At 34.3% G+C, this 25,001-nt stretch overlaps 2 protein-coding genes across 4 annotated transcripts; one reads left to right on the top strand and one right to left on the bottom strand.

Annotated features, from left to right (window-relative positions):
• Positions 1 to 3,234: 3,234 nt before the first annotated feature.
• LOC141825108 (uncharacterized) lies at positions 3,235 to 10,217 on the top strand. 2 transcript variants are annotated; one of them, XM_074712500.1, is made up of 9 exons: positions 3,235 to 3,369; positions 6,608 to 6,754; positions 7,264 to 7,425; positions 7,546 to 7,651; positions 7,979 to 8,161; positions 8,282 to 8,444; positions 8,774 to 9,075; positions 9,318 to 9,407; positions 9,547 to 10,217. In XM_074712500.1, the coding sequence occupies exons 2-9, from the start codon at positions 6,740 to 6,742 to the stop codon at positions 9,612 to 9,614; spliced, it is 1,089 nt and encodes a 362-aa protein (XP_074568601.1). In that variant the 5' UTR covers positions 3,235 to 3,369; positions 6,608 to 6,739; the 3' UTR covers positions 9,615 to 10,217. The 2 variants fall into 2 exon arrangements, with proteins under 2 accessions (XP_074568601.1, XP_074568602.1); XM_074712501.1 differs by having other exon boundaries at positions 6,601 to 6,754.
• An 874-nt stretch (positions 10,218 to 11,091) lies between these two features.
• Positions 11,092 to 24,208, bottom strand: LOC141824365 (histone-lysine N-methyltransferase ATX4-like). Of its 2 annotated transcripts, none has more exons than XM_074711637.1 (23): positions 23,010 to 24,208; positions 22,871 to 22,926; positions 22,574 to 22,769; positions 22,136 to 22,249; positions 21,938 to 22,006; positions 21,778 to 21,843; positions 21,563 to 21,654; positions 21,378 to 21,470; positions 20,057 to 20,192; positions 19,234 to 19,321; positions 19,063 to 19,162; positions 18,788 to 18,912; positions 18,479 to 18,624; positions 18,266 to 18,370; positions 16,464 to 16,528; positions 16,005 to 16,209; positions 15,685 to 15,771; positions 15,542 to 15,598; positions 15,375 to 15,464; positions 14,551 to 14,637; positions 12,809 to 12,883; positions 12,626 to 12,726; positions 11,092 to 11,566 (listed from the first exon to the last, which is right to left on the bottom strand). In XM_074711637.1, exons 1-23 carry the CDS (start codon positions 23,958 to 23,960, stop codon positions 11,476 to 11,478), a joined length of 3,195 nt encoding a protein of 1,064 aa, XP_074567738.1. In that variant the 5' UTR covers positions 23,961 to 24,208; the 3' UTR covers positions 11,092 to 11,475. The 2 variants fall into 2 exon arrangements, with proteins under 2 accessions (XP_074567738.1, XP_074567739.1); XM_074711638.1 differs by having other exon boundaries at positions 21,563 to 21,642.
• Positions 24,209 to 25,001: the final 793 nt, after the last annotated feature.

Genomic DNA, 25,001 nt, shown 5'->3' with positions numbered 1-25,001 from the left:
GTTAGACGATGTGAAATTATAACAAATGTGCACATCAAACGAAGAAGAGGAAGATAAAAAAAGATTTGGTTAGTAACAATAAAACAAGATAAAATTTATTTATATATAAATGATGATATAATAGGGGATAGAATCCAATGACATAGAAGGATCCATATAGTCGACTCTGTCTAGTAGGATAAGGCTTGGTTGTTATTATATTAAAAGGATGCATTATTTTGAAAAAAAATATATCAAAAGATACCCCATATTCTAAAAATACACTTGTTCTACCGTTATGGTAACAGTTTTGGCTAAAGTTGTACCAACATATTCAAAATTTAATATTAGTCAAAACTGTTTAAATATTAGTTAAAACTGCTCCAATTTGATCAAAAAGTCTAACTTAGTCAAAATTGGTCAAATATTATTAGAGTAGTTGGAGTAGCTTTAGTTAAAGCTGCTTCATGTTAGAGTTACATGGATCATCTTTGACCAAAGCTACATGAAGCAGCTTTGACCAAAGTTGCTCTAATTGAAGCAACTTAGGCCAAAGATACTACAACAATGTTGGACAAGGGTATTTTTAGGATATAAGGTGCCTGCTTGATATATTTTTTTTAAATGAGACATTCTTTTGATGATAATGAAAATAAAGGGTGCCCTTTTGATTTCTGCCTAGACTCTTTCCAAAAATATTGGAAAAAAAATCCATTTAAAAAATTGAACATGAAGCCTTAATTTTGAGAAAAAAGGGAAATGAAAAATTCATCTAGTGGTACTCTCAGATTTCTGATTCTTTCCCCTCTATTTATACAGTTTGATGTTTGATAGTTTCAGGAGAAAGCATTCCCTACTTCCTGCAACACCTATGAAAACCAATTGATTGATGTCTGCTTTGTTTTTATTAATATTTAAAGACCATTAATAGATCTCACGAGCTTCATATTCTATGTTATCTCCTAAAAATGACAGGATTAATATTGTAAGAAGAAACTAAACTGATGCTAAAATATATAAACCAAACTTTAATAATAATAGGATAGTTTATGACAAATCATGGTGTCTTTGATACCATAAAGTTAAGGAGTCAATATACAATTTATTAGATGGAGGACAATATCAATATTGCACTCTATTCAGCGCATCTTGGAGATACCCAAGACTGTCTTAGCCCTGTTTCATGTTCTTATTCCGCAATTTGTTTGCCTTTAAAACATTATGTGTTCCCATACTCTGCCATTTGTTCTGGAGAGAGGAATAACCACAGTTTCTTGTCTCTTGGCAATGCTTCTGGAATAAAAAAAACAGGTGCCCTTAGGGAAGGTGTTTCCTTCCCTATCCTTTTTGGTGGGGGAACCCGAGTTCCCATCACAGATTATATGAGCGCCTACTTTCATCATACCGACAGTCTTTGCTTGCCTCAATAATATCTCATGCCCATCTCCTTTGCAAAAGAGATGGATTACAATATTGAATTCAGTCAGCAAAAAAACATTCTCAACTGAAAACTTAGTGCTTGGCAGCTTCATACTTTTTTGTGTTTTTTCTCCAAGGAAACCCATACTTCATGTTAACCACCCATACATATCATTAAGTATTCTCCACTTATTTAATTGTCTACAAGGATATCCACAAACTTTTTCTTCTTTGTTCTTTAGTTATAGGTGGTAGAGTGGGGATCATCTTTCAGCATTAGATTTCTCTACCTTTTATACTGTAATATATTCCAAGCATGGAGAGATTTTGGCATCACCATCAGATGGACTAATGGATCTGGTTTCTTCTATAATTGCCACCAACAACCTTGCATGGGTTTCTTAGGACAAGGGACCAAAATGGGAAAGAATAACCCACTGTTTCATCTCATCAGTTTAGTGTTGGAAAATGTAAACACAACTACGAGGACTTAGGAATTATTTGTTTTATGATTCACAGGTTGACTAAACTTTTGGTTAATTGATTATGTGTACTTGTTGATCATTTTCAAGCTACAATTAAAGGGCTTAGAAGTTCCCAGTTTTAAAGTTTTTTTCTTAGATTAAACTATAATTCTGTATCATCGGTATAAAATTTTCTGCTTTATATGTATATATATATATACTTCAAGCAAATTGGGTGTTTTGCAAGTTGGTAAGTAAATTCATTTAGCACAATCTTTGTTTTTATGTAGACCTTGAACTTACCTAATGCTGACAAATAGTTTTTTTCAGTGTCATTTACTGTATGTGTCATTGTTGATTGCTACAATCTTATGCCAGTAAGTCACATTTTTTCCTAGAGAAAACTAGAATTATTTCTCTTTTTTGTGTGAATGAATATTGTTGCACATACAACAAACTTTTGTCTTCTCAAGACATCAGTGTCTGGGTCCACAAATTATTTGAAGGAACCAGTCCAAAGTCAGAGAAAAATAATGATAACATCCAATTTGAGGACCATACTCTGCTTTTGATTTCTGAATTCTCTCCAGCATAGGTTTAGCATTCAGATGCTGTTCCAATCTTCAACCCTTAAATTTTTTCATCTTGCAGTTTTATGGGTAATGTATTAACAAAATAATATCATAGATTGGATTTTTCTTTATATTTTAAGCTCTTGCTTCCTACTTTTTCAATTTAACTATGAGAAACTTTCCTTTCACGCTCAAAATTTTGAAGTTATCAACGTGTCTAAGTTTCCATACTCCTATCATTCTACTGCTAAAATCGTAATTATAATTATTTTAAGAAATTTTATTTTACCTTTTTTTTTTCAAAATACCACCCTATCGATTTTCAAAATCATCAAGAAATTTTTTTTATTCACACCTTTATTATTAACATCATCGATTAATATAACATAATAATCATATAACAAGTGTATGTGTGCGTGTGTGTGAGAGAAATATTTTGATGGTAAGCTCTACATCTAAAATATTTTTTTATTATTTTAATTGATGAAATAGTGGCATGGCAAACATATGATAATAAAAATCCACTGCATTTTTATTTTGGAAGATAAAGTAACAATGTTAATTATTAGATAAAACAATAAAAGAAAATTCTGGATATTTTTTGATGATTTTGAAATTTTGTAGAGGAATTTTGTAAAATGAAAGTGAATTGCAAGGCATTGACATTGCTAATTGCGTATGATGACTCATCTCCCATGATACCATTTAACGAGTGAGTAAGGTGGGCACCCTTATACTGGGACCTATACGGTTGCTCTGGTAGTAATAGAGGGGCATTGCCATTTAGGAAATACTTTTTCTTTAATTTACTTCTCTTCTTCCCTCTGCATCCCCTCTCTCTTTCCAATTCTTCCTCTGCAGTCAGTGAGAGAGTGAAAAAGAACTCTAAAAATCTTGCCTTTTCTTTTTCTTTCATCAAGCGTTTTTGCCTATGAGTGAGCTTCCATCTGCTTCAGTGTTTCCCTGTCTGTTTTTCACGAGTTGTGAATGGAAAATGTTTTTTTTTTATTTTTGTGTTGCATAAATCACTTGAAACCAATTTAATGTGATGCTCTAGTTCCTCCCTATTTCTGTTGATATTTTGGTGTCATATTGTTGTTTGAGCTGTATTGGAAAACTACTACTGTTTTTTAATATGGTTTTCCTGAAACTTTAGGATATTGAATAGGAATAAAATCCATGAAAGACTATCTTATGTTTACTTTGTTGTATATTAAGGCATGTTATTGCTGCAAGAGTTTGTTTTGACTGGATGATCAAAGCATAATACTTGTAATTTCAGAATTGGTATTCTGGACTGGAAAATACGGTCAAGGTTATGGTTTGAAAAATTAATTTTGGGATTGATTGTATATGGCTTCAAAATTCCTCCAAGGGAAAGAGTTCCAGGAGATTTTGAGATACTTTCATCCAACTGATTGCTAACTATATGCTATCCATGGATAGGAACCCTTGAAATAGTTATTCATATGGCAGTATCTGTCTAATTCTCTGTGCCTATGTCGTCAAGCTTCTTACGGTTCTTCTTCAACAAAATTTAGTTTGTCTCCAAATCTTACTTCTAAAATTATTTCAACTTCTCAATCATGAATATTGTTTGTTTTTGGACAGTTTTCTTATCCTCACTTCTTTTGGAGTTAACAGCCAAAACTGATTGTATGCAAAGATGTGTTTTCTTTTCTTAATGTTTGAAATAAATCTCATTTCATTTGTTGCAGTGGTAAGGAGTCATTTGAGAAACTTAACAGATATTTGTATATTTTTTCCCTTTTCCTTTGCAGCAATTTTAGTGGAACCTATTTCGTTCATATAATCCTTCTTTGGAAAATTATTTCAACTTCTCAATCATAAATTTTGGTTGCTTTTGGACAATTTTCTTATCCTCACTTCTTTTGGAGTTCACAGTGAAAACTGATTGTATGCAAAAATGAGTGTTTTCCTTTCTTAATGTTTGAAATAAATCTTATTTCCTTTGTTGCAGTAGTAAGGAGTCATTTGAGAAACTTAACAAATATTTCTATATTTTTTTCCCTTTTACTTTACAGCAATTTTAGTTGTCCTATTTATTGGCCAAGGCCAAAGGTCAAGTTTTTGAGTATAAAGGTAATAATAATTTTCAATCACCTTGCAACAACTATAACAACAATCAAGCTTTTATCCTACCAAGTGAGGTTGACTATATAGATCCTCCTATACCATTTGACTCGATCTCTTACTCTATTTTGATATATTATATTTAAATAAAATTTATTCTATTTTATTATTGTTAACTAAGTTTTCTTTGGTCGTCCTCTTCTGAGTATACGTATTTGTCATGATCTTACATCGCTTCACTGGGGCATTTATTAGTCACCTAAGTATATATTCTTATCATCTTAAACACGTCTCTAAGAATTTTTTCTCAATAGGTGCAATTTCGATTTTCTTGTTAATGTTATCATTTTTTATCCTATTCGTTCTCGTATGTACGCACATCCACTTTAACAATCTCATTTCTATGACTCTCATTTTTCACTCATGAAATCGCTTCATAGCTCAACGTTCAACTCTATATAACATAGCAAGTATAATTGTCATTTTTGTAAAAGTTCCTTTTAATCTTTAGAGGTAGTTTATGATTACAAAAAACACTTAACGACATTCTTCATTTCAACCATTATGTTTGTATCTTATGTAAAACTCTCTATCAACTCCTTCATCATTTTACAAAAATAATCCTAAATACTTAAAACTTTTAGTTATAGATAATTTATTAATTTGTCATCTCCTATCTTAATAATTGTCTTGCTATGTCTACTACCACTAAACTTAAATTTCATATATTCTTTCTTTATTATGCCAAGCCTGAAATTTAATTTCTAGTGACTCCTATCAAATTCGAGCTTAGCATTCACTCTTTCACGTGCTCATTGACTAAAACAATGTTATGGTACCTTGGATGTGCCCAGTGAGTTCATCCATAACTAATGTAAAGAAATATAGACTTAGAGTTAATTTTTGATGTAATCCTATTTTTATAAGGAACACTTTGATTAATGTGCTTTGACGCCACTCTTGTAATTAGATCCTTATATATATCCTTAATTATTTTAATATACACTATATTAACACATTTCTTTTCAAAATTTTCACATAATTTTCTTCAGAAATCTATCATAAATTTTTTCTAAGTCAATAATACTATGTGTAACTTTTGCTTTTTTTTTTCAGTATTTTTCAATTAATTATCTGAGAAAATATATAACTTCTATCGTCGACCTTTCAGGCATGAATGCAAATTAATTTTTGATCACCTTGGTCTTCTTCCTTAATAATTTTTCTATCACTTTTTTTTTCCAAAGTTTCATAGTATGACTCACTGGCTTGATACTCCTATAATTCAAACAATTTTAAATGTCTCCTTTGTTTGTATACAGAGGTACTAAACTACTTACCCTCTAATAATCAAATAATTTTTTCGTTTTCAATATCATATTAAATAACTTCGTAAGTCATTCAATATCCTATATAATACTTCCATATCTCTATTGGAATATCATCAAGTTCAATTGCTTTTGCATTTTTCATCCCATTTAATGTCATATTAGATCTTTCATCAAGTTCTACTTTTGAAATTTGATTTTTTTGATAGAAATTTAAATTTCTATACTCCACTACTTAAATTTCTTAAGCTAAGTTGGTTCCTAAACTTTCTTCGCTCTTTTATTTCTTCATCCTTTGTTAGTACTCTATCGGATTCATCGTTAATGCATCTTATTTGGGTTAAATCCCTTGTTTTTCCCTCTTTCACTTTAACTATTCTATATATGTCTTTCATTAACAATTTTCTTAGTTAAAATAATGCAATTTTGGAATTTAAGGTCACAGTAGTCATGTAAGTCAGACATTAATCTAATGAAATTTATGCTACCATTCACTCTGTTCAATCCACATCCAGAAAGACAAAGACTTGTGTTGTGACCAGTGAGATTTTCATTTCCCTCCTGTTAGGATTGCCTTCAGATTCTTTGGTGTAAAATTCTATGCTCCGCTCCCATTTTATGGTGCTTTTAAGATCTTATTATGCATGAGCATGATGCCAAAAGAGGAATTGTGGTTAAGTGAAGTGCTTTACAATATCTCTCTTTTAAACTGTTTAGTGCTTGTAAGCAGTAATAATATATTAGACTGCAGGAGTCGATCACAACAGCTATGGAGCATGAGTAAACCCTGAAAATCTAAAAGGTGATGGACATAACAAACAATGTGCCTGCTCTATCAAGTCAGATGAGCTTGGTTGGATTGACATGCTGAGGCTGAGCTGAAATGAAGACCTCACAGGTGACAATTTAGTAAATTCTGATCTCGATAAAATCTCACGCTTGCACAATTAAAGTGCCTGTGTTTCTTCTTAACTGTCTTCATATAAATGAATGCCATGATCCCAATGCGGCTGTCCAGTAAACAACAATCATATGTTCACAAAACAGACTTAGTCAATTACAAGTAGTATTAATGGAAGTGGAATGCTCATGATTACAAAATAACAGGAGGAAGATAAAAGAAAAATAAGAGGAACAATTTTCTTACCTACAAATTTGTAAATTACATACAAGAGCAAATATAGTAATTCTGTAACAATCTTAAGTTTTCTACATTGCTAAGACTCACAATAATATTATTCATTTTTCTACCTTTTTCAGCAAGCATTGTTTTGAGTTTGAAACTCCTGTTGTGAAATGGAACAAACTGGCTATACACATGATCTCATTTTACAATGGAAAGCTTTAACACATTGTCCTTTGATCTTTATTTGTTTTTAGAAAATTTTCAATGAAGTATCTTGACAGGATCCTCAGTGTGAAGAAGTACAACCATCATCAGAAACTTCACATGATTTACACAGCGATAAGCAAATTGTCATGCATGTTGAAGCTCCTAAAGCAGATTCAGGTTCAGCATCCAATGCAAGCAGTAATAGCAGAAAGGTTTTTCGAGAAGACATAGAACTGGTAAGGCTGCCCATTGTTGGTTTCATTTAGTTTTATCAATTAAGAACATTTTATGAAGATAGCATGAAAATTGTCTGTCTCTTCTTGGTTAGTTCCTATCTCCTTCACTATATGTTGCAGGTGCAAAACTTGATAGAACGATGTCTTCAATTGTACATGAGTAGAAGTGAGGTGGTTCGGACACTGTCTACTCGTGCTAGGATAGAACCTGGTTTTACAACATTAGGTAGGCATTTTATATTTGCAACTTTAAACGCTGTAATAAACACTCACAGCATCTGCAATCTACTTCCTGCTTGTGATTTTGAAATCTGATGCAATATAAATCAGAGGATTGTGGATGTCAAAAGCATATCTGTCATGCTCATATGTGGGCAGTACTAGCAATGGTTTTGCCTCACTATATTTCATTTGCAACATGAATTAAATAACCAATGCCATGCCATACTTGGCTGAGGAAACTCAATGCATGTAAACTATTGAAGATTTTTCTAACTTGACCAAGCATTGCAAATTCTCTTCCTTTTTGTCTTAATTGTTGTGTTTTCCCCAGTATGGAAGAAATTAGAAGAAGAAAATACAGAATTTTTTAGAGCTTATTATATAAGACTAAAGTTGAAGAAGCAAATCATTTTGTTCAATCACTTGCTTGAGCACCAGTATCATCTGATGAAGTATCCTGTTCTGCCGAAGGTCCAATTGGCTCCGATTCAAAATGGGATTCACCCTATGCCTGGTAATTGTTTTGACTGATTCCTCTGAAATTATATATGCATAACATATGCTCTTTATTTCTCTCTAACCAAATTTGCTTCTGGAGAGCATGAAGCTTAATTAACACTCATTTGCAGTGCAGTCAATTTACCTATGGGTTATCCTATTCTTCCTCAACAGCCAATGCCAATTACTGGTCAATCTCACATTGAGCCAATGGCTTGTGGGCTCTCCAACTGTCATGTAGTCCATGGCATTCCTGCTCCAGGCAGTTTTCATCCCATTTGCATCAATTCTGGGACCAAGTAAGAAGTTGAACATTGTAGCTAATTTACCTTTCTACTATTCAATTCTCTTCCTTTAGAGGTGTATGGCTTAGCACTTGATGATCTCTACTATTGTATCATACTTGTTGGGGATTACAGATTACACCTTGCTTCTTTTTTTTTGGTGGAGAGGCAACATTTGTTGATTATCACTATCCTTGTCTTATGCACATTAAGGAATACCTGTTGTCTGGACTAGAGGGTGTACTTGAAGCCAATCAGAACATTATGACATTCATCCTTTACCTTTTCCCTTATTCCTTGATTGATAAAAACCACTTTTATTTTTTTGAAATTATGATTGGCAGTGGCAGTGATGGAGTGGTTCATGCAACCCCTCCATGTGGTGCCATTTCTTCCATGTCGGAGATGGCTATGAGCCCTGCATCAGCAGCATCAAGTAATCATTTTCCTTTCACTCTCGAGATGTCTGGGTTAGGTATGGATGCGTCTACACTAGAATCCACCTTCCCATCTGTGGCATCTCACACAGCAGAGCTGCAACTAGGATCAGATGGGGCTGGACACTCAAGAGATCCAACGAGATCATTGGAACAGCTCTGGAATTTCAGTCTGTCGGATTTGACAGCAGACTTCTCAAATTTAGGAGGTAATATTGCATTTATACTTTCAATGTGTGATAATCTTTTTTGAAAACAAAAAACATACAATTTGAAACAAAAAACATAAATATAATCATTGGAATACACTTGAAGCAATCCTTTCCCCTTCAAAATTTAATGGATTCCAATGTTTATTACTTGGAAACATACAATTCAATAGTTCCATCAGTGATGCTCTTTCTCAAGCAAAATATCCATTGACACCTTTTTCTTGCTTGTTTGATCAAAGATCTTGGAGTTTTGGGAGACTATGATGGTTCCCCTTTCTTGCCTTCAGATTCCGACATCATGCTGGGCTCCCCAGAACAGGATGGCATAGGTAACCTTGAAGCCTCTTCTCTTTTCTTCCTTGCATTTGATCATTGCACGCGATGCAAAGATTACAACCTGTTCCCGTTTGTGTTTTCTAGTTCTCGATACTTTGATGATAAATGATCCTCCGTTGATACTTGTTTCAGTGGAAGAATACTTTGCTGATGTTGCTAATGGATCATGTCGTCACCAATCCGACGAAGAGAAACCTTAGAGCAAGTGCGAGCTTTTCTTTTACTGCTTCACCTGGTCCTTAATGGTAAATAATACAAGCACCAGACTCTGCTTTCTCAAACGTAATAAACTAATAAAGCCTAGCGCCGATGAACAGATGCTGAACTGCATCAATTTTCAGTTGAATTTTTAGGACATCTATTAATGTTGTGGATGGTTTGTTAATATGAGTGTGTCATTCAGCAGCTCCAACATTGATTTAGCATGTGATTAGGATTTCATCAGCCGAAAGCTGCAGCTTGACCCGAGTATCGCTAACCTTATCAAACTAGACTGATGAGTTTTGATGCAAATCGATTTCTCACAATGTCATTTCCTACTAGTGCCATGGATTGACAATTGTGGTGTGCTTGTTGCGTGCTCGTTATAGATAACTTTTTTGCTCAACTTGGTGATGAATTTTCATAATGTTTGAGCCTACGGACCCATGGCTGGCTTGCGAGCAGGCGGTGAGCTTACGGCTGCAAATTAAACTTGTCGCTATGCAGCCGCTGTGAGCTTGCCGTTGAGCCCGTGGAAGCGTAGAAGAGTGCCACTCAAGAGAACAGAGATGGGAGATCGGAGGAAGAAGATATTCATGCTGTTCAATTTTAAGTTAGATCTAAATATGGTCAAGAGTAGTAATTTACGAACGGATTGCAAATTCATCCTTTTGCTAATTTTATGTTTAGTATCTTTCACTCTTATCCAATTCACTTCTTTAATTATCATCTTCTGAAATAAACTGAGCATTGTTACATATTATTACAAGTCAATGATGTCAAAAATTTTAAAACTTGAGCTTTTCCAGCCAGTTTCCTTTATAAATGTCTCGAAAGTTATATCAAAATTTGCTTAAATATAATTTGTGAAAATTAGCCTTAATAGTTGGTACTTTTTGTGGGAGCTTAAATCGATCCAATCTTCTCTAATTTTTCATTAATGAATCACATCAACATTTTATCTAGATAAACTTCAGATTCATTCATAACAAACTGTGCTATATAATATGCAGGGAGTAAAATTTTAATTCAACTAAAATAATTGACTAAATCGAATTAATTCAGAAATTCAATTTAATTAATTAATTAATTTTTTTAAATATAAATTAAATTTTTTATTAAATCAATTAAATTCATACTTAAAAATTTTATTATTTTTAAATATAATATTAATTAATTAATTTTTTATGTATTCAATTGTTCATTGTAATAATAAAAACTTATCACTTTAATTGATTAAAAAATTAATAATACACACACAATGGCCACCAACTTACGTTCCTAAACGTTTAAACATCTTATACAATCCATCCTATAAAAGGATCGATTTCCATATTGGACCTAAATAATGAAAACAACAATAATATAATATGCATACCAATCACCTCCAATGCCACAAATATCAGAAAACAAGCTTAACACAATTACTAGGCATAACATACAAAAACAACAAATTTATCTGCATTTCCGTGTATATTAAAAAAATAAATTCCATTCGAACTCATCAAGATTTTAAGAAACAGGGAAAAAAACTTCTTCCCTTTGTGGAAAAATAAAAAAAATAAGAATCTTCTTTTATATATAAAAAAAATAGGATCATGCACTACAGACGACTCATTTGTAGATGCTTTTGAGCTCCTCTCCATTCTCCTGTAAGTAATTTGGATTGCACGACTGCTGTTAACAAATCGAAGTGTTTCAGAACAACCATATTGATGCCTCGAGACACTCTTCACTCGAGGGCTTCAATGTTAGAGCAATGTAGTTAGATCTCTAATGCTTCAGTTTCTCCACTCCAGTATTCCAATATTGCTCATTGCAGTTCTTCATGCAGCCTCAGTTAATGATGAATGAGATTAGCTAGTTCATAAATCCCCTACAGTTTGGCGCGTTGCAGAGGCAGGGAACTTTACCTTCCTCGGCTTCATCAGGATCAAACAAATAATCATACCTGTGAAGTAATATACAAAGAATCATCAACTTCAATTCTCATTGAAGGACTATATGAAGATATTTTGTGATTCGGAGCGTGTACAAAAATAGTAACTGGACGTTACACAGACACTCCTTGAGTTTCCTGTTCTTAAGGCTTTTAACGATCAATGATTCTAAAAAAGACCCAGCGAGTTGCATATAAAACCGCTTGTGTAGTGATTACATAAAAAATATGCAGTTAAAAATAATCTAATTTGATTATTCAAACTAATTTTAGCTTAAACTAAATTGATGAGAATCTCTAAGTCACCTTATTTAGTAGTCTATAATTTATATTGTTGACTAGCTATTTTACAGGTGATAAACACTTTAGATATCATGTGCTTTTTGATACCTTGTTAACATTAAATCAATATAATATTCCATGAGAATGACCACCTATTGGACAGTTTAGAACCATAATGCAGAAAATATGATGCAACTACAAGGTAAGAGACATTAAGATGGTCGTCAGTAATAGTGGTTGGTAATCCCAAAATGTGGCTGGCCTTATTAACCACTGTTTATGTTAAAAGCAAGGAAACTCAAGTTACGTAGAGGAGGGAAAAGGAACATGTGGTGGTTCTTTATGTAAGCATAAGCCTTATCTAGAAACTAGTGATTATAAGGCATACAAATAAGCAAAATACGTAGTCTGTATGTGTATATCAATCATGGATAAAAGCATAAGATTTATGTAGTCATCCTCACACATCTGAAAGAAACACAACTTGATAATGTGTGTGTGTGTGTGTGTGTATTAATATTTAAATGTATAGAATGTATAGAACTTAAAGCATTTAAATTACAAGCTACCAAATATAACAGTTGATTGGATTCAATTTAGAATAGTTGAAGAACAGGCACTTGTCGAATAAGAGGTTCAAGTAGAGACGTTTTTAAAACCATGAGGGCACACAATATGCAAAGTAACTTCTCAATCTGAATGAACTATGACTTGAGGGTGGAAGAACAATAAACTGGTGGATTAAAAAAAAAGTAAACCAAGATTGACATTATGAGTGAAAGAAAGTACGTTAGCTCCTCTCCTGCAGAAACATTCCTCTTAGCTATAAGAACAACACGGCTCTGATCCTCACCAACGTTCATGATCCTAGCATAGCAGCTTGGCATACACTGCATCGAGAAGTAAAATGTTCAGAGCCAAAGGCAACTAATCTATCAGGGCATCAGAATAGAGAAGATAACAATGGCTTACAGAGTGGTTTATCAAGCGAGAAATATTTCCTTTATCTGTGGCATCAACTACAACATCTTCACTTATTTTGAATAGCTGCAAACCAAGAATAAATAAATCAACCAAAACCAAATTCTGAATAAAAGATAAAATTTTCTGTATTTTGAATTAATGATTGAATATTGCAAATAGTAAGTTTTCAATCAGATATACACATCCTTAAATATCATGGTCTCGAATCTTGCTGTGTCAGTTGACATGGGCAAAAAACATGTTTCTGCTCATGAACTGAAACTGAAACCAAGTTAGCAAAACAATCATTGTTATGTCTGTATCACCCGATACCAACCATGTTTCACTTGTATAATGGAATATAAGCCTGTCTCGCCAATATCACACAAAACCACCCAAATTCTGAGATTGCAAAACAAAAGTATGCATAAAGGTTTAATATGTGAGTTGGATACTGATTTCAGTATCAGCTTGGAACAAACAAATATAGCCACAAATATCAAGCTATGCCAATACCTATGGAACTAATTTGAGCCTAAGCAAGTGGATCTAGGACAACAGGTCAAATTCTGATAATGTTGGATTTAGGATTAATTTAAGTCTGATTTGGCCATAATTAAGGTCTACTTAGAACCATAATGGGTCAAATTCTGATTAAGTGGTGTTTAGAATGAATCTAGGTATGATTTGGATTGAATATAATTTACTTATCCTTGATCAAGAATAATAATAAGGTAAAATATAACCCAAAATTTAATATACCTAAAGCAGATTATTTCATCAAAATACTCTTTCCTTGTCTTATTACTAATTATCTTACTATGATTTTGGTTTTCTTTGTAATCAAGAATAAACAAATACAAGCTAAACAGATTCTTTATTTTCATATAGATAAATATTGTATCAATGGTTAATAAACTCATTATACAACATACTTTCACATGGCCAAGATATGTTTATTTTATTAACTAAAATTTGAACCTATATTTATTTGCAAGTGTATGTTCAGCTAACAGTCAGCCAGTCAAATACAATGGTATATTCCCTAGTTTTTTTTTTCTTTGTAAATATATACACAATTGAAAGATTTCCAAGGTGGCATGTTAAGGAAGAATATGGACTTCACAATGGCCGCTATAGAGGCATTTGAATGCTTAATCAGATATCAAATTATTAACATGTCTTAAGAAGATCTAAGGATAATGGATGGTTTAGTCTTTTCTGAATTATCATTCCCCAACAAAAATTCTGCCAGTTGAGACTCAATAGGTAAAAAACATTTATAGGTAAGTGTCGGTAAATCTATGATTCTTTGTATTGGTTGACCAGTGTGGGTACCATCATGACTCAATTGCTTTGCAGCTTCTATGTTCAATCAATAAGTCTTACTCAAACTTTGAGCAAATAAGTTAATATCTCTATTCACAATTCAAACAAATTGCCATTTACATGTGCTAGGTGGAATTTTTTATCTGGTAACAAGCTGAAAATCAAACTGCAGTCAGACTACGAAACAGCTGCACCCCTAACATGCAGCTATGTGCACACTTACATGAAGAAGTCAAATTCCAAATCATCCAAGTGCAAATATGCTACCAATCAGCTGCCAATTTGTCCAGCATATCATAGCTTTATAAACAAATTTTCTCTTACGTTGTATGTGCATAACAAAATCACACTACTATATTATTAGTCAATATTCACTTTATGCCATATTGAAAGACAAAAAAAGGAAGGATAGTAGAAGTTACATAGCAGTCCTTTTTCTCCACTTTATACCGTGCTTCTCGCAGATCTGCAACACTACGTCTGACCTGCTCTCCTCGGTACTCAATGACCTGAAGATAAGTTGGTGAGTTTCTGAAGATAAACTAACATGCATAGGAAAAAAAATTATCCCATAAGTATCAAAGGATGCATAGAAATTTCATTGTAGAAACAAAAAATTGAGTGACTCGTGTAGCTTAACTTTAACAGCTCATAGAATGTGATGTAATTTAACAAGATTTTTCACCTGGGACGCATCACTTGAGAAATCATTTTGCATTCACCGATGTATCTGTGACTTTTTTCATTACTATTTCTATCTAGAAAATGAAGATTTTTTTTTTTTAAAAAAATTTTGCTAAGTTCAAAAGGTGCTTCCAAAATCTCAAAACTAGCTCCCCTGAATAGAAAGCTTAAAACTGTCAATATTCAGATGGCATATTGATAATTGGTTGGATCAATGTAGATGCAAGTAACAATTATACCTCAAAATCATAATCTCGGAAACCACAAAAAAAGTTAATTGTCTCAATATAATAAAGAGTGGAAGGTAAACTGAAACATAGCATAATATAAGAAAATCAGCTATTTCAAAGAGAACAAATAGCCGGAATATAAGAAGCCATAGGAATTAAACCAAATTGACTGAACAATTCAACCTTATCGTTAATGGATCCTTACAAAGAGCCAAAAAATTTTTTTACAGTTTTACATATGATAGTCAAACATGCAAAATGAACTGTATATTTAACTCACAAGGGATATCACAATAAACCATTACACAAACAGATATAGCGAACAGTAATACCATTTCTCCCTCTTGAAGACTCCTACGAGCAAAGAGGCCCCATCCATGAATTCTGGATTTACCAAAGCAGACCCTAGCCTGTTCAGTTGACTGGAAACACAGGAAATGAAAATTGTTGGGCATGCAGAAGAAACAGAAATAACCTGAGGGAAAAGACAGTAAATTACCTGCAAATAGCGGAGGCGCTCTTTAAATGAAGAAAATGATTTCTGAGTTCTATCATCCTGTTGCAGAAGAATGCAATGAAATAAACTTCTTTGGGTTTAAAGGAATTTGAATAATGAAACATCCAATTCGGAAAGATAATTACCATAGCTGCATTTAAACTTTCGATAGAGTCCCAAGAATGATAACAAGGTCCCATAACTTTATGTGGAATTCCACTGTCCCGTATATTCTACAAAAGAAAGTTACAAATTTACGTATGACAGGAGAACTAAAGATTGTTCTGCAATCAAGAGAACAAATGGATCAAGAATTTCAAAATTGCAATAAAAAAATAACAATTTTCTCTCGCCTAAGGTGATAATAAACAAAAAATGAGAAATTTAGAAAATCTCAGGAACATGCTACAAAATTCATATTGAGACACTATCTCATACAAAACAAGTACATAAAACAATCATCTACCTTAATTTCTGTTCTCTTGTAAATCGAGCATCTTGCAGCAGACGACCATTCAGAAGGCAGAGATGTGGAGGTTATGTTTTCTTGTGGCATTTCCATCCTAATTATCCTAGAACCACTTTGCCTTTTCATGTTCTTCAACAAATTGTTAGTGGAGATAATCCCTGTCGGAGTCTGCAGAATTAGCACATTATCTGGATTCGGAGACCTAAAAAAATGGCAAAATCAATTATTTCTGCTTCCAAATTATATATAAATTGAGCAACCCAGTCAAATGAGTAAGTCATCAAAGATGAGAGAAACATTTAGAATAGAGGGGAAAAAATTATGAGCTCAAAATCTCCATGAGAAAGATGTCTTGAATCACTCAGCATACCAAATACGTGATCTGAATTTCCCAATCAACACAAATTTTTTTTTGCAGAATACAATATTTCTGTCAATAAGGATCACTGAGTTTACCTGTGATGTGCACAATAGGAGACCAACTTTACTGTTTGTTTCCCATTCTTTTCCAAACAATGCAACTGCAATTGTAACAATGTAATTAGGCGAGGTACCACACATCTCCAATTTAGGACAAGAATGGAGCAATTATAGATAGACAAGAAGATTCATTAAGATAGACAATGACAATACTAATATTCCAAATTATTTAGAATAGAAAGAAAACTCTGCCCATGACGAATTTAATTCGTCATGTCCCAAGTCCGGATAAAGAAAGAGGGTTGCGTTAGATTGTCAGCCAACATCAAACTAAGACAAATGTTCAATGAATGGATCCATTAAACTATTGTGTTAATGTTAGGTTATTCTCCAGAAGGAACATGTTGCAGGATCCAACTGTAACATCTCAACAAAGACCGTTACATCTCCAGGACTCGGGTGTAGTAATAAATATGCAAGAGTTCACGTTGTAAGGTTCGACTATAACATATCAGGAAAGACCGTTAAATCTCCATGAAAATTTGGATGGTATTAAATAGGCAAAAGTTCTCTCACCATAGGTTAGATAAGAACAAATATTATAATAAAATTAATAGTCTAAAATTTGAAATATGGAACATGGAAACCCTCACTAGTAAAGCAATGGAGGTAAAAGATACGATTATTAGGAGAAGAATTAGTATTTTGTGTGTACAATATACAAAATGGGTAGGCAAGAAAGCAAAGATAGTAGAGGACTCGAGTTTTAAGTTATGGTACACAAGAAAGAATAAAACAAGAAATGAAGTGGATATTATTATAGATAATTCGTTAAAATATAAAGTTGTAGGAGTAGTTAGAAAAGGGGATAGAATTATAATTCTCAAGATAGTAGTGGAGAAAGAAACTATTAATGTAATTAACATATATACACTTCAAGTAGGATTAGATGAAGATACAAAATCAAGATTTTGAGACGACCTAGATGAAGTATTACAAAACATTCTACCAAATGAAATAATTTTATTAGAAGACGATCTAAATGGATATGTCGAAGTAAAAAATGAGGAATATGAGAGGGTACATAGGGGTTATGAGTTTGGAACAAGAAATAAAGAAGGAAAAACTATATTAGATTTTGCAATAACATATGACCTTATACTAGCAAATACATTTTTTTTTAAAAAAAAAAAGAAGAATACTTTGTCACATTCAAAAATGAAAATAATAAATCATAAATTGACTTTCTTATGCTTAGGAAGAAGAATAGAAAGATTTGAAAAGATTGCAAGGTCATTCTTGGAGAAAGCTTAACTACTCAACATAAGTTAGTAGTGTTGAATATGTACCTCAAGCATAATATCAATAGAAAAAAATTATGCACGACTCATAAAATTAAGTAGTGGAAGTTAAAAAATGAGAAAATATATTTAAGAAGGTAAGAATATAAATATTAGGTGAAATATATAGTGACTCTAATACGACATGAGATAAGATAGTATCAAAGTTAAAAATAGTAACCAAAAGTATACTTGATGAATCAAAAGGGCATGCACACAGTGTTGATACCAAAGCTTTTACAAATTCTTTGACCAAGAAGTGAAAATACATAGACTATTGCAAAGAATATATAAATGCCCATGATGCACCTGATTGCTATAAAAAAAAAGGTAACACTCATTCTTTGTGACATGAAAGTAATCCAGATGATATAATGTCACAATTCATATTTTGCATGATCATCAAGAAAACATAATAAATTTGAACATAGGCCTCTAATTTTATTAGTCAAAGACAGTTTAACTTTCAAATTATAGACCTAATTTAGTGTCACTTACCTCCATCCTATAACCTGTTCGTGATGCACACATAGCATGATAATAAGTGGAGCATGTGTAGCACTGTGTGCAAGCACCATGTTTCTGCTTGCATATCACACAAACCTGATAGAAAAATGCACAGGTCAGGATTTATAATGTTCTTTATGGCCAAAGACATGGCTACTATATTTAAAAACAAATCACCTAACTGATAAATCATTCATAATTCACCTTCCCAAACAATAGAGTTGGTATGTCTAATATGCCAATAGCAGGCTCCATCATTTCACCACTGGCAAAAGATACTTTTGGCTGAAACCACGCACATGTAACATGAACCCATAACCAATCAATATTTGTTGGCTTCAGTGCGCCACCTGCGAAATACTTGAGAAGTTAGTGTTCATGATTTGCAACAGTTTAAAGCTATAAACACCAATGCAGCAGTGATATGATTAATCTTGAATTTCAATTATCAAATCCTACCATTGCAAAACAAGAAGGATACATGCAAATGACAGTTCCAAGATGCACGTGTACCTTTGATGGGGCAAAGGCAGCATTCCCTTTTATGAAGGGGTGTTTCACAAGCTCTGCAAACCCAGGTGGTGAAATTTTGTACATTTACTGCTCCATAGCATTCCTGATGAACAGCTATTTGACATCTGCAGAATAAGACAACTAAGTTCTGTATACTATATGTAAGAATCCCAGTTACCCTCTGTAGATGTTTGTAACAAGAACCATAATGAGTGGGTTTTCTCTTTAGAATTTAGATAACCCAAAAAAGGAGAATAAGGATCAGATTATATGACCTGTTGCATATAATGATTTTGTTGTAATCCCAATCTTCTATCCATCTGCAAATTGCACACCTTTCTGTTGTCCACTTGGCAAGTATTGGATCATATGGTTCTGTTCAAGAAAGAAAAGGAAAAAGCATAAAGAGATTGCCAAATAAATGATAAATAAGAAAATTAGTGTACCTTGAAGCAAAGTAAGGAGCCTCTCTTTTCTATCACCAAGTGATGGTTGCTTAGCTTGGTTACCCAAAGATGGACTGCACCCTTCTAGCTGTATTTTACACCAATAGAAGTTTACAAAACCAATATTGCTAATATGTCACTTTATCGGCATACAAGTTCAGTTAATTGGTACTGAAGGTGTACAGCATAGAAATCTAATTAATTTAATAAAAAAAAGTAATTTAATTTATTTAAATATTAGTAATGATGTAGTCTTGCATAAAGTTCAAGGAATGGATAAGATCCATATACAATCCCAAATAGCTGGGATATACATGATTTGATGATGATGAATAGCATAGATTACAGATCAAACAGCAGGGCTCATCAAAGGAAAGTCAGGTTATTCTGAAACTTCGCTACTACCATAAAGATTCACTTCAAAAAAGTTGAAATGGTATGAAATGGATAACAAGAACCTAAAGAAGGGTGGAGGAGACGCAAACATAAGAAATAGCAATTTGAAAATGCAAATAAAAAATAAATAAGATGAAAAAATGTCCAGCTTGCTATCATGTAGGTCGAGGGTTCAAAATCAGCAAAGACTACACTATTTCCAGTATGCCATATATACTGATAAAGATCATCTCTGTAGGTAGATACTTAGGTAGAGGTTTTCAACACTAAAAATTAGTTGGGAATGCATGAAAGCATGATAGTGAAAAACAGCAAAAGACCTTTCAAAGGTATTTTAATTATAGTTTTATATACAGTTGCAAGCGCCATGTTATAGAAAGAAAAAACAATATAAACCCACAGATCTTTGGAAGATAAGGTTACGAACCCATTTTCCCAGTGGTTGCCCTGTACTCTTAACCTTGACACTAGCCTTCCAATACTTTTTTCTTGAACCTGTATGTCGTTCCCACTCATTCAGATTTTGTTTCTTTGACTTACAGGAGCTACATTGACATAAAACCCTGCATGATATAAAGTCAAAGTGAGTTTAAATAAAGCATTAAAATCAGCACGCCTCGAGACTGGCTCACATCCCAACATTGAAAAACAAAAACAAAAAAAAAACTAGCAAGGACAATCTATTTTGGCTAGAGAAATTGTGCCAAAAACACTTGACAAATTAATAAATGGACACAGACAGGACAAGCTCAGCATCAGTCATACATATCTTATTGACTCAAGACTTGGGAGAAACGGTTCAATTGTGACACAGGCCTTGGGTAATCACATATGATAGAACACAGGCAGCATAACTCTCCAATCTATACCAACTAGCAACAGACAAAATGGTACAATCACAAGCTTACACCAATAAAACAAGGAAAGAATGGTGCGTGTTTGCAACTGAGCTTCCACTATGTCATTCCAATGCAAAGATACAGAAATCTGATTAGCAATCAGAGACAACACTGAGCAAAACAAAACTAGGTGTGCTGACAAAAGTATATGGGCAAGCCCCAGAAGCTTCTCAGTGGCTCCATCTACATAGTCATTAGAACAGAGTATAGGTATTGAAAGCAAAACTTCTGCTGAAAACCAGATCCACAAATAAAACCACAAAGCATCCAATGAGCAACGATCTATTTGCCATAGAGAAATACACACAGCATTCAACAATATATTTTTAGCCACAGTTTTGTTCCCAAGTCTTTTTTGGTAAGAAAGCATTCAACAATATATTCCTGGGAAAATGCTAAATGATTCATGTTCTTTGGCAAATTGCCTGGACAATATGGATCGCTAGAATTAAGTGTAACCTTCCAAGGAGTTGTGGCAGCATGAAAAAATCAACACTTTGCAAATGGCCTTTTTTCTTAAGAAAAAAAGGAAAGTAAGCCATGTTAGGCACCAACAATGGCCATGTTAGGCCCCAGCGGCCCCACACAGTCGGCCCCATAACCATCTGTGAGGAGGTAAATCAAAAAGTTGTAGTTGGCTACGATGGAGGAGCACATTGTCTCGGCTTCGTCGAAATTCGACCCTTGCCCACTTCAACAACTCTATTCCGTCGTAACCAACTCAATTATGTCCCGCATTTTGTAATTCCTAATTACATTTGAAGTGGTTTTCCTAACTGATGGTGAGCAAAAACAGATACCAAAGTGGAACATAACTTTCAAATGAATGGGAAGTGTTAAAAAAATTACATGTGTTCTTTGGGCAAATATATTCCTTCCATATTGCAGCAGACGACAGTGATCTTGTCAAGCAGTTCCTCCCGAAAAGTATCATCATTAGTTCTGTATAGGTGACATATTATTAACTTTCCAAGCTAGCCAAGTCTACACTCTCCACAAATAAGTTTTAATATTTATGAAAAATTGAGAAATACTTTATTGTTACAGATTTTCTATCTGAATCTGACACTTCAGATTTCTGTGTAGCCTTGCAATCAGGGCAAAAATAATCATTCTTCTCGAGATCCTTGCAATAAATTGAATGTCAGCAAGGATTGGATATAAATTTGTACTAGTCTTCACAAAAAACACATCATAATACTACAAAAGATTAATACATAAACAAACAATTATGAAAAGGATTCCATACCTTTAGGTTACCACATGTATTGTCGCATTCTACATGTACCCATACTTGACACCCATCACAACAGACCTAATTGGAAATAATGTTATTGGTAGCACATTATTTTTACTGTGAAAAAAACTGAAATAAAAAACTCTTAATTTATGATGTCAAATTGTCCTACCCAATTTCCCCCATCCGTGTGATGCCAAATCTTCTTGCAAATGCCGCAATACTGCTTTGAACTTAGGAGCTGTGAAAGACCAATGCATCTCTCAGAAACCACTTTTCTCCATCCAAAAAAAAGGAGCCAATAAATGACAATTGAAAAAAGATAGTGTTTGTCAAATAACATTGGCTGCTCATGAAGCGAGAATCAAACCTTAGCACAATGTTTACATAGTAACTGCTGCGAATTCCTTTTCATCTTCTTTGCACTTCTATATGGAAGATTCATTCCACAGCTTTCACAAAGCATCCCTGATCCGTCTACAGCCTAAACTTCAAATAAAAAGTTTAGAACCTAAATTACAAGGTTAACCCCTTAGCGCCAGATGTCCAGTGCTTAAAGGAAAAAAATTACTCAACAGGGTAAAACTATGTGGAGAATATATACAAAACGGATTGAATCATTGTTAAGCTTTCTGGTTACCACCATGACAAGTTATTAAAATTGCAGCAAAAACTATTATGGCATACTAATTGTTGCATAGACCATATTTTTTTTTCTAAAAGATAATTCTAACACATGCTAAAATAGTCGGTATAAGTTCAAATTTAAAATGACCTAATGACAAACTTAGAGAGAACTTTAACTTGCCTGGAATTTTGATTGGCATTCTTGTTCACGATTTAAATCAGTAACCTCCTGGTATGCATTAGGAACAGATTCATCTGAAGCAAAGTGACCACTAGCACTCACAGGTGAAAAACCATGCTGAGCTAGAAAAGCCTCCTCAATAGCCATTCGGAAACTGCTAGACTTGTACTTAGATAATTGAGTATGCACTTGGAATCTGAAACAAGTTAGTGGTGCATCAATACGATAAACAAAACCAAAAGTGTTTCTACAACATGAAACCAATAATAAATAAATAAATAAATCAGTAAAGCAAACCTTTCTAGGTATTCTAAGAAAGGGAAAATCATCCCTTTCTTCACCCATGAATATGCCTGCCAGATTAAATTGGGTTATTACTCCACCAGGTGCAAGGAAAATATGAATACAAAATCAGAATGAAGATTACATCATTTACCCTTCCATTTCTGGACTGCCCAAAAAACATAACACAAAGAGCTCCAGGGACACAAGAATTTAGAACATTTTCAGGAGCTTGCCGCAAAGGATCAATCACCATTGCTGGCCACACAGGGTTTTTCTTTCCACATTTTGCCCAAATTATATCACCCAGAACAAAATCCTCTGGGCAGTAACAATCCTCCTTTCTGTCTAAACTTTCCGTTGCTAGCTTTGACTCCATGATTACCAAATTAGAATAACGATGTGACTGGTCCTGTGCATTAAGCATGGGCGGCAGGAACTTCTTTTCCAGGTCCACCAGGCTGTCCTCGATGGATGTTAGAGTACTTCGTGAGGTGGAACATTTGTTCGCATTGATGTTTCTGCAAGCTCTATACTCCATTTCCCCTAACATTGTGCATGAATTCCTCAATCCGGAGTTGAATGCGGAGCCTCTGTAGCTAAATCTATAATCTTTCCCGGATTCAACGTTAACAGATGCATCAGTATCTGTCATCTTAGATTTGTCTTTTTCTTTTTTCCAGGGATCAGTGAGAACCGAATCCCTAAAACGAGAAGGGAGCACTTGCCAGCGGCCCCTGGACGTCCGCACGACCGGTGCCGAAGTGGCCGCAGGCTCCACCGATCCATCCGTGCCCAATTCGTCAGCCTCCACAGCGCTAGTAGTGGATACGGCCAATTCGCTGGACCCAGAGGAGCCCAGGTTGGCCGCGCCGAGATCCCCGCGTACAATCCCCAACCGCGAGCCGTCAGAAAGGTAGGGAATTCCAGCACCGGAGACATCCCCCAGCATCTCGAGCGGGAACGAGCCAGCCCCATCCCTCCGCCGCTTCGGTCGTCCGTCCGCTTCCACGTCACCGCCCTCGTCGTCGCAGAACGTCGGCTCCTCGGCTTTACATCGCTTCAAGCTCGGCATTTGCCCCCTCAAACTGCGTTTGATGATCATCCTACGATCTAAAAACCACCGAGAACCCCACTCCCTCGACCAATTAGAACCAACAATACTTCAGAATTCCTGAAAGAAACCCTAATCCCCGAGATTCCAAGAGAAAATTCCCTCGAAAAATCAAACAAAAAGGCGAAAGAATTGGGCAATAACCGTAACACGGTAAGTCCGCCAGCCTTCTTCAGATCTTCTCGCCCAATTCTTCGTCGCGTTGGATTCGCCGAGGGCTCTGCTTCGTTTCGAAACCAAATCCGAGTAGCGGAGAAGGAATCTTGAGGAGCGTTTTAACGGCACGGCGCCGGAGTATATATAGATGTTACGAGAATGTAACGGACGTCATGCCGTTTTGGTGTTTGGGCTCCAACATTGTGGCGATTGGCACTTTGGATTATACCGCCATGGGGCGTTACGAGCGGGAAACCGGGAATTGAGATGGAGGGAAAAGGCACTGTGGAGGGAAGGAAAAGGAAAGATGGAGGGTTTGAAAAGGTGTTCACGCTTTTGGTCACTAATTTCATACATGCCAAATGCATGTTTTATAGTTTTTTTTTACTTTTTTATTTTTATTTTAGAGGTTGTGAATTGTGAATTGTGAATTGTGAATTGTGATTTGTGAGAATTGACAATCTCTTTTTACAAGTTCATTTGTTCAGCAAATTTTTGATTTAATTTGTTTTTTTTTTTTTATATAAAAAAATTAGGTGGTGAGAATTGAAGATTCATACGTTCATGCACTTTTTGTTGTTATGTGATAATTGGTGTGTAAGTATGATGGAGGGTAAATTGTTCATGGAGCAATCTGTTTTCCAGCATAAAATAAAAATAAAAATAAAAATAAATCTGCAAAAGAAAAAAAAAAAAAATGATGGAATGGAAGTAATCAGTGGAATCACGATTTCTTCTTTACTATCGAAACTGGCACAAGATCTCAGTTGATCATACTTGGTTGCTGTCATAAGTAAGCCACCAAAGTGATGAACTTCATATTCAAATATGGAACTAGAATTTGTCCTTTTCAGAAACTATCACAAGTATCTACCT

Source organism: Curcuma longa, chromosome 3 (genome assembly GCF_044706935.1).
Source record: "Curcuma longa cultivar G26 ecotype Majalengka, Jawa Barat chromosome 3, ITB_CL_G26_1.1, whole genome shotgun sequence".
Lineage (NCBI taxonomy): Eukaryota > Viridiplantae > Streptophyta > Magnoliopsida > Zingiberales > Zingiberaceae > Curcuma > Curcuma longa.
The sequence above is the reverse complement of the archived record's forward strand: the minus strand, read 5'-3'. Positions and strand labels throughout refer to the sequence as shown.